Raw genomic sequence first — 13305 nt, 5'->3', positions numbered from 1 at the left:
AAAAGCATTAATAGAATAATGCAAATGAAATGCTACATGACAGAAAAAAATTATTTAAGTGACTCAAACCAACACGTAATTATTGACTAGTTTGAGACAAAAATGATATCTATAAACTCATACATCATACTTTCAAACATGGGGCAGCAGCCATTAACCTTCAAGATGGGAGACAGGAGGCAACAGAAATATAAGAAATTACATATTTTTAAAAATGTACTTTCCAGTTGAATTTAAAACAGATGCTTTATGAAATCATTTCTATCTTTGGAAATGGCCTAGCTCATAGTTCTAACAACACTGCCACTGTCAGACATATTTCACTGGGCACAATGGCTCACATCTATAATCCTAGCACTATGGGCGGCTGAGACAGGAAGATCACTTGAGACTAAGAGTTCAACACCATCCTAGGCAATATAGCAAGAACCCACCTCTACAAAAAACTTTTAAACAATTAGCCAGGCATGGTGGTGTGCACCTGTAGTCCTAGCTACTCAGGAGGGTAAGATGGGAAGATCACTTGAGTCCAGAAGTTGGAGGCTGCAGTGGGCTATGACCACGCCACCGCACTCCAGCCTGGGTGACAAAGTGAGACCTTGTCTCGAAAGCAAACAAACAAAAAACAGACATATTTTCACTGAGCTTTTCTGAGCCACAATGTCTTCATATATAAAATATAACACTGAAATGAATGGATGGTTTTCCAACTGCTAGTTTGCTTTGTTGTTGTTTTGTTTTTGTTTTATTTTTAAGAGCTGAATGCCCACTCAGGGGTATTTGGAAGGGAGTGAGGGAAGCAGGATGAGCCACTTTCACTCTCTTAAGCCTCTTCTTGCTGTTGCCCAACTCTGTCTTCCAGTGATGGCCCACGAGACGCTTTTATAAAACCTGGACTAGATCTTAAAGGTCTTTTCCAGCAATAAGAGCCTAAAATTCTAAGCATCTAAGCATCACATAAAGCAAATGGCTTACTTTCACTTAAACTCTCAGCACAAAAACTGAAAGAAATCTACTTTTCATTCATTTAACAAATATTTACTGAATGCCTTTAAAGTGCCTGGCACAGAGCTAAATTGTGAGAACACAAAAGTTTAAATTTGCCCTCTCCCCCTCCCCCTCCCCCTCCCTCTCCCTCTCCCTCCCCTTTCTTCGGTCTCCCTCTCCTTCTTTTTTCGGTCTCCCGCTGTTATCGAAGCTGGATTGTACTGCCATGATCTCGGCGCGCTGCAACCTCCCTGCCTCGGGCTCCTGTGACTCTCCTGCCTTGGCCTGCCCAGTGCCTGGGATTGCAGGCGCGCACCGCCACGCCTGAATGGTTTTTGTATTTTTGGTGGAGACGGGGTTTCACCGTGTTGACCGGGCTGGTCTCCAGCTCCTGGCCTCGAGTGATCTGCCTGCCTCGGCCTCCCGAGCTGCTGGGATTGCAGACGGAGTCTCGCTAACTCAATGCTCAATGGTGCTCAGGCTGGAGTGCAGTGGTGTGATCTCGGCTCGCTGCAACCTCCACCTACCAGCCTCCTGCCTTGGCCTCTTAAAGTGCTAAGATTACAGCCTCTGCCCCGCCGCCACCCCGTCTAGGAAGTGAGGAGCATCTCTGCCTGGCCGCCCATCGTCTGGGATGTGAGGAGCCCCTCTGCCCGGCCGCCCTATCTGGGAAGTGAGGAGCGCCTCTGCCCGGCCGCCCATCGTCTGGGATGTGAGGAGCGTCTCTGCCCGACTGCCACCCCATCTGGGAGGAAGTGAGGAGCGCCTCTGCCCGGCTGCCACCCCGTCTGGGAGGAAGTGAGGAGCACCTCTGCCCGGCTGCCCCGTCTGGGAGATGGGGAGCACCTCTGCCCGGCCGCCCTGTCTGGGAGGTGAGGAGCGCCTCTGCCTGGCCGCCACCCCGTCTGGGAGGAAGTGAGGAGCGCCTCTGCCCGGTTGCCCCATCTGGGAAGTGAGGAGCGCCTCTGCCTCGCCGCCACCCCGTCTGGGAAGTGAGGAGCGCCTCTGCCCGGCCGCCACCCCATATGGGAAGTGAGGAGCGCCTCTGCCTCGCCGCCACCCCGTCTGGGAAGTGAGGAGCGCCTCTGCCCGGCTGCCACCCCATATGGGAAGTGAGGAGCGCCTCTGCCCAGCCGCCCCTTCTGGGAGGTGAGGAGCGCCTCTGCCCAGCCGCCCCGTCTGGGAGGTGAGGAGCGCCTCTGCCTGGCCTCCACCCCATATGGGAAGTGAGGAGCGCCTCTGCCCAGCCGCCCCTTCTGGGAGGTGAGGAGCGCCTCTGCCCGGCTGCCACCCCATATGGGAAGTGAGGAGCGCCTCTGCCCAGCCGCCCCTTCTGGGAGGTGAGGAGCGCCTCTGCCCAGCCGCCCCGTCTGGGAGGTGAGGAGTGCCTCTGCCCGGCCGCCCCGTCTGGGAGGTGAGGAGCGCCTCTGCCTGGCCGCCACCGCATCTGGGAGGAAGTGAGGAGCACCTCTGCCCAGCTGCCCCATCTGGGAAGTGAGGAGCGCCTCTACCCGGCTGCCACCCCGTATGGGAAGTGAGGAGCGCCTCTGCCCGGCCGCCCACTCTGGGAAGTGAGGAGCGCCTCTGCTTGGCCGCCCACTCTGGGAGGTGAGGAGCGCCTCTGCCTGGCCACTCCGTCTGGGAAGGGAGGAGCGCCTCTGCCCGGCCACCCCGTCTGGGAGGTGAGGAGCGCCTCTGCCCGGCCGCCACCCCGTCTGGGAGGAAGTGAGGAGCACCTCTGCCCGGCCGCCCTGTCTGGGAGGTGAGGAGCGCCTCTGCCCAGCCGCCACCCCGTCTGGGAGGAAGTGAGGAGCACCTCTGCCCGGCCGCCCCGTCTGGGAAGTGAGGAGCGCCTCTGCCCAGCCGCCACCCCGTCTGGGAGGAAGTGAGGAGTGCCTCTGCCCGGCTGCCCCATCTGGGAAGTGAGGAGCGCCTCTGCCCGGCTGCCACCCCGTATGGGAAGTGAGGAGCGCCTCTGCCTGGCCGCCCCGTCTGGGAGGTGAGGAGTGCCTCTGCCTGGCCACCCCGTCTGGGAAGTGAGGAGCGCCTCTGCCCGGCCACCCCAGTCTGGGAAGTGAGGAGCGCCTCTGCCCGGCTGCCCCGTCTGGGAGGTGAGAAGTGCCTCTGCCTGGCTGCCACCCCGTCTGGGAGGAAGTGAGGAGCACCTCTGCCCGGCTGCCCCATCTGGGAGATGAGGAGCACCTCTGCCCGGCCGCCCCGTCTGGGAGGTGAGGAGTGCCTCTGCCTGGCCGCCACCCCGTCTGGGAGGAAGTGAGGAGCGCCTCTGCCCAGCTGCCCCATCTGGGAAGTGAGGAGCGCCTCTGCCCGGCCGCCACCCCATATGGGAAGTGAGGAGCGCCTCTGCCTGGCCACTCCGTCTGGGAGGTGAGGAGCGCCTCTGCCCGGCCGCCCCGTCTGGGAGGTGAGGAGTGCCTCTGCCCGGCCGTCACCCCGTCCGGGAGGAAGTGAGGAGCACCTCTGCCCGGCTGCCCCGTCTGGGAGATGAGGAGCATCTCTGCCCGGCCGCCCCGTCTGGGAGGTGAGGAGTGCCTCTGCCCGGCCGCCACCCCGTCTGGGAGGAAGTGAGGAGCACCTCTGCCCGGCCGCCCCCTCTGGGAAGTGAGGAGCGCCTCTGCCTGGCCGCCACCCCGTCTGGGAGGAAGTGAGGAGCGCCTCTGCCTGGCTGCCCCATCTGGGAAGGGAGGAGCACCTCTGCCCAGCCGCCACACCGTCTGGGAAGTGAGGAGCGCCTCTGCCTGGCCACCCCATCTAGGAGGTGAGGAGCGCCTCTGCCCGGCCGCCCAGTCTGGGAAGTGAAGAGCGCCTCTGCCCGGCCGCCCTGTCTGGGAAGTGAGGAGCGCCTCTGCCCGGCCGCCCTGTCTGGGAGGTGAGGAGCGCCTCTGCCCGGCTGCCACCCGGTCTGGGAGGAAGTGAGGAGTGCCTCTGCCTGGGCGGCCCCCTCTGGGAAGTGAGCAGCGCCTCTGCCCGGGCAGCCCCGTCTGGGAAGCGAGGAGCGCCTCTGCCCGGGCGGCCCCGTCTGGGAAGCGAGGAGCGCCTCTGCCCGGCCGCCCTGTCTGGGAGGTGAGGAGCGCCTCTGCCCGGCTGCCCTGTCTGGGAGGTGTACCCAACAGCTCCGAAGAAACAGCGACCATCGGGAGCGGGCCATGAGGACGATGGCGGTTTTGTTGAAAAGAAGAGGGGGGAAGTGTGGGGAAAGGAAGGAGAGATCAGATTGTTGCTGTGTCTGTGTAGAAAGAGGTGGGCATAGGAGACTCCATTTTGTTCTGACTAGGAGAAATTCTTCTGCCTTGGGATGCTGTTGATCTATGGCCTTTCCCCCAGCCCCGTGCTCTCTGAAACATATGCTGTGTCAACTCAGGGTTAAATCGATTAAGGGCGGTGCAAGATGTGCTTTGTTAAACAGATGCTTGAAGGCAGCATGCTCTTTAAGAGTCATCACCACTCCCTAATCTCAAGTACCCAGGGGCACAAACACTGCAGAAGGCCGCAGGGTCCTCTGCCTAGGAAAACCAGAGACCTTTGTTCATGTGTTTATCTCCTGACCTTCTCTCCACTATTATCCTATGACCCTCCCATATCTCCCTCTCCGAGAAACACCCAAGAATCATCAATAAATACTTCATAAATTAAAAAAAAAAAAAAAAGGAAAAAGAAAAAAAAAAAAAAAAGAAACATTTTAAGGGAGCTACTACATCCAAGATATTGTTCTCAGCATAGGGGTTTGCCTATAAGCCTGTTTTAAATTTTCTTCCTTTGAAATACCTTGGTAGATAACAACTTGTTGTTATGTTCCTATGCACATAGAAGTATTTGAGAAATTGATGTATTTCTCAAGTGTGAGATTGTGAGTAAAATGCCCAGTTACACATGATCTGTGGCCACTTGGCATCAGCTGGGATCTGATGTCCCGAGGTGGCCTTGTGGGGCCTGTGAGCAGGAGTGGGGGAAGGGTGAGATGGGAGAAGCTGGGCAGCACTCTTTTGTCCTGTGGTCCTAGTGTGTGAGTGATCAAGGAAGAAATGGAGTAGCCTGAATCATGTGGGTATGGGCTAATCCATGACTGGAGCATAAAGCTGAAGAGGCAACCCAAGATTTGATGTGGCACTCCAAAAGCTCAACAGGGCTATAGGTACCTGTGAGGAAATCAGAGGGGGACAAGACTCCATGTTTTGCATACAGAAAAAAACAAAGGGGTGGAGAAGCAGACCTTAGACTGAGGAAGAGCTGTGTACCCAAAAAGTCCCCTCTCACCTCCTGCTGCCACAACACCTCCTTGCCAGCACCTTTGCAAACCCTCTCTGGACATGTTTTAAACTGATATTGAATAAACCGGCATTATTGAGTTGAAAAAAAAAAAAAAAAGTTTAAATTTATCTGACCATTTTTCATTTCAGTTTGCAAGATGACCTCCAAAAGGCCTGCTTGCAAATAAAAAAAGATCCCTCCCAGTATAATCAGTTAAGCCACTTTTTGTCCCTTAAAACTAAAAAGCAGATGAAAATGATCAATAGCAAATAAATCGGCCAGGCACGGTGGCTCATGCCTGTAATCCCAACACTTTGGGAGGCCGAGGCGGAGCATTCAATAAATATGTACTGTTAAATAAAATTTCCCATTTAAAATTGATTACATTATTTAATGATTCCTTCAAAGCTTTGAAAGTTTCAGCCCAATCTCAGTCCAAATTTCTAGTAACTACAAAGTAAAAGAGAATAAAATTTACTTAATTCTTATACATTCAAAACAACTAACCATCATCACTATCCTGAAAAAAAGGCAGAGCCATTTAAGACTGGTGTTTATGAAGTCTCAATTAGGTTTTCCATCCAAATGCTTCTTCCCAATTTTCTTCATTTTTCAATTTTTCAACAGGAATTACTCAAATTTATTTATTCAACAAATATATTATGAATACCCACTAAGTGCCAGCATTGAGATAAGTATTAAAGATGTAGAAGAGATACAGAGATAAAAATATCCTCCCTCAAGGAGCTAAGAGTTTAGTAAAAGACTACAAGCAAGTACATTTTTACAAAACTACATGAAAAGCAGAAAAAGAGGGAGTTAAGAAACCAGAGAAAGAGAACCTCAGTCTAATTTCTCCAAGGGTTTAGAGAAACGGAGAGAGAGATGCTGATGGCTGAACTGGGTTGTTGTTGTTGTTGTTGTTGTTGTTATTGATTTAAAGATTGTTTTGGTTTTGTTTAGGGGGAGGAAGTGAATTAAAATTCCACATTAAAAACTTTCTTCAGATATTTGTCTGTGATAGACATTTCTATTACTGCAAAGTCTTGGCAAAAGAGAAGTTTCACTTTGATAGTTATCTGGGTAAGTACTAATACTTTCTCAAAATCAAGGACATTTGCATCATTTAAACTTGCTTTTTAAATGTTTAACTTTAGCTGTAGGAAAGCACAAGTAAAAGATGATATCCTGTGATATTTGGCAATATAATATTAACTATTAAGGTTTAAAAAGAGGTGGAAATAATACATTTACAATGGTCTACAATTTACAATAACATACAAAATTGAATGCCGCATTTAAAAGATACCTTTCAAAATTTTTGTCTTCTGCAGTCATCAATACTGTAAACTATTTTGTTAAATATTTACAAGTAAAATCAATTTTGCTTTGGCTATTTTCCCAGTTGTCATGAACACAGAAATATGTTCACTTATTACAGACACCCATCACCATCTCTGATGTCAGAGAATTCTATTCTCTTAACTTGTGCCTCCCCTACTGGTTCAAAAGCAGAACAACACAAAACCAAGCCTTTAATTCCACTGATGGAAAGGCAACTAAATAAGTTTCTGTTTTTTAATTTAGTGATCATGTTCTAAATTTATCAGATTAACATCAAATTTTGGATAAAGATCTTAACATAAATCTCCACCAGATTATTTTTTAAACCTTAAATTATTATTTTCACCTTTAAAGAATGAAAGTATACTTTAATGAGAGCATATCATATCTGTTATCATTGAAATTTTTCCATATAAATATAAAATACTGTTATGATGCTAATCAATTTGATGGACTTACAATGCAGTATATCTGTCCATTGCAGACTGCACATCTCTACGGTAAACTGTTCGAAGAATGACCATGACGGGGTCAAACTCTTGATCCCAGACTTCAGCTATTATTCAAAAGAAAGTAGAAACATTGACTTCTCAGAAATAAAATCAATATTTATTGACTTATTACATTTGTTAAGTACATTTTACATTTAAAACACAGAACAATTTAATCTGATTATAGTATTTGCCTTAAGAAGCTTGATGCCATGATTACTTTTCTAAGTCAAAAATCACAATTTCATCATCAGGAATGTTCTCTTGAGTTCAGCAAGCACTAAAGAACAAAAGTTTTGTAATACAACAATGCCTCACCAGAAAAGTTTACTTCATTGTTATTGTTGTTTTTTGTAAGGTGCCAATTAGAAAGAAACACAGCAGGTTAGGATCTTTGAGAGTATTTAAAGTTAAGCAGGGCATGATGCCTCACACCTGTAGTCCCAACTACTTGGGAGGCTTAGGCAGGAGGCTCACCTGAACCCAGGAGTTTGAGACCAGCCCAGGCAACAAAGCCAGACCTCATTTCCCAGAAAAAAGTATTAAACAAAAAAAGTACTTAAAAGTAAAAACATGAAAACTAGATTTAAAGATTAATGAGGCTGGACACGGTGGCTCATGCCTGTTAACCCAGCACTTTGGGCAGGTGAGGTGGGCAGATCACTTGAGGTCAGTAGCTTGAGACAAGCCTGGCCATCATGGTGAAACCCCTTCTCTACTAAAAATACAAAAATTAACCAGGCGTGGTGGCGCACACCTGTAATCCCAGCTACTCGGGTGGCTGAGGCAGGAGAAACACTTGAACCCAGGAGGCGAAGGTTGCAGTGAGCCAAGATCACACCACTGCACACCAGCCTGGGCAACACAGTGAGACTCAGTCTCCAAAAAAAAAAAAAAAAAAAAAAAAATTAATGAGCTATTGATTTTAAAGAGACCCACTTTATAAGTCTTTTTTGTTTATAAAAGATTTTCTGCTCCTCTGCTAAAACTGATCATTTGTCTCCTTACCTTCTGCATAATTAGGAACCACTATCCTGTGTGTGGAATGTGTACAACTGATGGTTCACAAGATGATTTTAAGTATATAAAACTTTTCATTTTAATAATTATGTAATTATTTTTAATGTGTATAATGTATATTAGAAAATTGCAACTTGCAAATAAAATTCATGACACCTCACTAATAATCATGCTTAGGAAGAGGCAAGGTTTTTTTTTAAGTTAACTCATTTTAAAAAATACTGAAATACTAAGTATATTTCAGTAGAGAGGCTATTTAGATGTGGCAAAAATCTAAAGGATGGACTCAGATAATAATTTTAGAAACCACTGCCTTAAGAGTATCTCCTTACTAGATTTTTTTTCTCTCATTCTCTCTAGCAAAACTCTTAACATTTGAAAACATGGGTGAGAAGCTTAAGCTTCTCCTTACCCATCCACTATAATTACAACTTTCTAGCACAAGGCACTGTTAACAATGGTTAACCACTGTCCCTAGTTTCATGTAACATGTAACAAGCTATTCATCTTTAAGTATCAGAAGTATGACTTAAAATTCTGAAGACAGTCCTTCACAAAGATCTTTATTAGTATTTCTAGAATCATTTATCGTCTTTTTTTTTTTTTTTTTTTTAAAGACAGATTCTCGCTCTGTCACCCAGGCTGGAGTACAGTGGCGCGATCTCGGCTCACTGCAAGCTCCACCTCCTGGGTTCACGCCATTCTCCGGCCTCAGCCTCCCGAGTTGCTGGGACTACAGGTGCCCGCCACCAAGCCCGGCTAATTTTTTGTATTTTTAGTAGAGACATGGTTTCACCATGTTAGCCAGGATGGTCTCGATCTCCTGACCTTGTGATCTGCCCACCTTGGCCTCCCAAAGTGCTGGGATTACAGGCTTGAGCCACTGCGCCCGGCCTTGATCATCCTTCTCTTTAAAGTCTATTATTTTGCACAATTAACATGCCAAAGCTTTTATCAGAATTGCACAACCTTAGCAATGGAAGAAAACTTTAGTGATTAATCAGTCCAGTGGGCTTCAAACAGTGTTACATGGAGCTGAATTACCACAGATGTATAACAGGGGCCACTTTAGGAGCAAGTGGATAGCAGGACAGAGGAGAAGCTAGGTTCACTACCCTCACCCACTTTAACAGGAGTAGGCCAGCTTTTGTTGGTTTTATATTAATATAACAAATTCACTTAAGGCTTAGTCCCTGAAACCAGAGGCTTGTTTCAACCACTTTTAAAAGTTTAAAAACTTATTTTACAGATAAGAAGCCAAATCCAAAGATAAAAAAACTGGCTGGGCATGGTTCACACCTGTAATCCCAGCACTTTAGGAGGCTGAGGCAGGAGGATTGCTTAAGCCCAACAGTCGAGACCAGCCTGGGCAACACAGCAAGGCTCTGTCTCTACAAAACACACGAAAATTAGCCAGCATGGTGGTGGGTACCTATGGTCCCAGCTACTGGGGAAGCTGAGGTGGCAGGATCGCTTGAGCCCAGTAGGTCAAGGGTGCAGTGAGCTGTGATGGCGCCACTGCACTCCAGCCTGAGCGACAAAGTGAGGCTCTGTCTCCAAAAAAAAAAACAAACAAAAAAAACAACTGATTTCCTAAACCACACAACTAGCAAATATAATTCATACGGTATTTAAATATGACACTCAATTTCCTTGCTCTAATCTCCGAATGCCCAGTATTCCATCTCAGCATTGTTCAGAACAGTCATCTAAAGAGCTTGTTTTAAAAAGCAGATTCCCAGATTTCACCCACAGAGATTCTGATGATAGCAGATAGGAGGCGAGACACAGGAACCTGCATTCTTAATGAGAAGCGCAAGTGAGTCCGACAGAGATGTAATCCTCACATCACACTTTTATAAGCACTGCACTACACCACAGCACCACTCCACTCCCAAATTCATCTAATTTTACACACAAAATATCCTCTACACTAAAAAAATACTGTGCTTTTCTTTTAATGGAATACTTTCCAACCAGAGACTCTGGATTTTCTTGCTCCTTGTGAACCCCCTGAAAAATCCCAAATAAGGCTTTTCTGTTCTGCTTTGCCAAACACACACAGTATATATTATTTACAACTTCAAAATGGGCATTGGTTTTTCATTTAGACAATGTGTTGAGGGAGTCAAGAAGTACGTAACTGTTACTTCCTTCAAAATTTTCACTTAGAGAAGTGAAAATCTGAAAGTCAAACAAAAAAAGACTGTGTAAATCAAAACCTCACTTACTTCTGGCTCCTGTCAAGGATGTCAACTATGAATCTATGGGGGAAAAGCCTTCCAAAACCAGTCATCCACTTAAGGAAAACATTCTGTGCATTTAACATAGGTTCAAAATGTAAGTAAGTGCTATCAGCATTCTATGTGGACTTTTTTTTTGAGATGGAGTTTCACTCTTGTTGCCTAGGCTGGAGCGCAGTGGCCATGATAGGGGCTCACTATAACCTCCACCTCCTGGGTTCAAGCGATTCTCCTGCCTCAGCCTCCCGAGTAGCTGGGATTGCAGGCACCTGCCACCATGCCTGGCTAATTTTTTTGTATTTTTAATAGAGACGGGTTTCATCATGTTGGCCAGGATGGTCTCGAACTCCTGACCTCAGGTGATCCAGCCACCTCGGCCTCCCAAAGTGCTGAGATTACAGGCATAAGCCACCATGCCCGGCCTATACAGACTTTAATTTGAACTATTTCAAGTTAAAATTTGGGTCGTGAGGATTCTTTTGCTGTTTCAAAATCAAATTTGGAGAGCAAATACATTCAAAATATTTTTTAATGTACATTTTGTTTTATAGTTTCTGGTTCATTTATGGTTATGATCACTAATAAAAATGAATTAGAGTTCAAATATAAATTTCGTTTATAGTTTAGAGTCATCTAAGAAGTCTTAGTGTAATATAAAGCTATAGATTTCTAAGTAATTGAAAGCAGTATCACTGTTTACCAATAAAGACATACAATTTATAACAAAATGGGAAAAGAAAACCAAAGCTTGAATGAATAAAAGGTAAACATTTTCTTTTAATACACAGAAGAATTCACCATTCAAGAATTGATATTTGAAAGAGTCCATTTATGTATATAAACATACCTTTGGGAGTATACATGCCTTGTTGCATAGAACCTCCAGGTTCAAAAACAGGAGCCTTAAAATCAGCTACAGCTGATAAAACTGATTCAAAGCTGTAACTGCCTGGAATAATGCCACTTTTGGGATTAGGATTTTCTGGAATATGATATATATGTCAAGAAAAAAATATTAGTAACAAAAAGCCAGATTTATAGCCTTTCCAAGGTACTCTAGTTTCTCATTTTGCTGAAGTAGACAAATAGTAATTGGCTGTAATATACAAAGCTGGCCACAAGAGGGCTATATAATACAACAGTTCAATAATAACTGTTTTTAATTGTGATTTTTGAAAATATGTTTAATCTAGGAGCCTACTAATAAATTGTATGCTGCAGTAGTTCCCAGGCATATTTTCCCCAAAATAAATTTATCAAATTTCAGAAAACGATTGAAAAACTTTTAAAAATGTGTCTTCATTTTCACCATTTTGTAAATAACTTTTGCTTAAAAAACAGAAAGAACTTGTGAAAAATTAGCCAAGATTTTTATGAGCAAAGATTGTTTTGCAAAAACACAAAATTTCATCCCCAAAGAAAAAAATGCTAAGCAAATTTAGGCAAAGAGGCAAACCAAAAAGATTCTCTCCTCACATTAAAGTACATAAATCTTTAAAATTGAAAGACACAGAGATCGTTTTTACTCTATAATAACACTGACACATAGTTCATAATGACTGAAGGAAATCATCAGACAGTATCAAATTGATGCTGCTTACAAAAATCAAGGTTGTCAAATAGGCATTCTAATAGGACTTATTTCACAAAATAAAAAGTTTAGCCAATTCTTCCAAACATAGTCATAACATACACAAATACTAAATTCGGCCAGAATTTTTATCACAAAATTACTTGATAATCTTTGTGTAAAATTTTACTAACATTAACTTAAAAAGATAATCAGATTCTCATTGTATGTTCAGTCCTATACAAAGAAGCACAGGTTCCCTGTTTGTACACAATAATCTACAAATTGAAAAATCCTTTAAGACCAAATTCTACAGAAAAACCCTCAAAATGTTTAAAATCCTGGTAATAATAATCGTAAGGTATCCTTTAACTGTTAACCATGAATTGCATCCTGGCTACACAGACAAAATAGACCTAGCTGCCTTTTACAAAATGTTCAGTAATGCTGTCCTAGAAGGTTAAATGCTGGGGTGGCCAAAGCCATCATTCAGTCCTGAAATCTACCCTAAAGTCTAAGAAGAGTTCCCCAAGAGGTAATAATAGGAGGTTTAAAAAAAAAAAAAAAAAAAAAAAAAACAGTCACCAGGCCTGAATACATACTTGAGCACACAATTGGTGTTCTTCTTTTTCTACATTATTTTTCAACTTTGAAAAAAAATTAATCAAAAAATTGATAAACCGTTAATCATAAAAATTACTTATTTTAGATCCTGCAACTAACAGAAAGTAAAATTTTAAAAGGATATGAGGTCCAGCAATGAACTGTGTGTTCTGTCATTCATACACAGCTGGGCTACCATCTCGGCCCTGAGAATCTCATCATCAGACATTCCTAAAATTATTAAAAACAGAATTAACAAATCTGAGTACACATAAATTATAAAGAAAAAAACTTACCACACTTTTTATTAAGCTGTTTTACCAAATGTAAGATGCTTCAAATTAAAGAGTAAAGAAGCTATGCTCCAAACATAACTGCAGTTTAACTGCTGTTTGCAGTTCACTTAAGCAAAGGATATTCTAAAAGGTATACCTACAGTACAACATATCAAGAGTTTGAAACATTGTTTAAATTTATCTACATCCTTTCCTTTTTTCCCTAAGCCAGTTACTACCACAGGGAGGGGGAGAAAGGGAGGAAAACAGTTAATGCTTAAGTATTAGTATCAGTGAGTTTTACCTAAATGTAAACGAAGACTCAAAAGAATCACGAGAAATGTAAGAGCGCCCTCTAACATCGACCTCTCATGCTCTGCATCAAGTACTGTATTTTGATGTTGTGATGCCATTGTCAACAAATCCACTACCTTAAATCTACAAGAAGAAATATTTGAAACATATTTTTATAAATTAAAACAAAATTAACTGGACACTTCCTAATA

General features: G+C 44.3%; 1 protein-coding gene across 3 annotated transcripts in view; it reads right to left on the bottom strand.

The window, feature by feature from the left end:
- UBR3 (ubiquitin protein ligase E3 component n-recognin 3) overlaps window positions 1-13305 on the bottom strand; it is a 256407-nt gene that overhangs the window by 144623 nt on the left and 98479 nt on the right. For all 3 annotated transcript variants that reach the window (XM_024243049.3, XM_024243051.3, XM_024243050.3), the window contains exons 16-19: window positions 13104-13237; window positions 12670-12755; window positions 11199-11340; window positions 7057-7153 (exon numbers count right to left, since the gene is read on the bottom strand). In XM_024243049.3, coding sequence (XP_024098817.3) covers window positions 7057-7153; window positions 11199-11340; window positions 12670-12755; window positions 13104-13237 — 459 coding nt within the window. The remainder of the gene's footprint in view (window positions 1-7056; window positions 7154-11198; window positions 11341-12669; window positions 12756-13103; window positions 13238-13305) is intronic.

Source organism: Pongo abelii, chromosome 11, assembly GCF_028885655.2.
Source record: "Pongo abelii isolate AG06213 chromosome 11, NHGRI_mPonAbe1-v2.0_pri, whole genome shotgun sequence".
NCBI classification, from domain to species: Eukaryota; Metazoa; Chordata; class Mammalia; order Primates; family Hominidae; genus Pongo; species Pongo abelii.
This window is presented reverse-complemented; position numbering and strand designations above follow the sequence as displayed.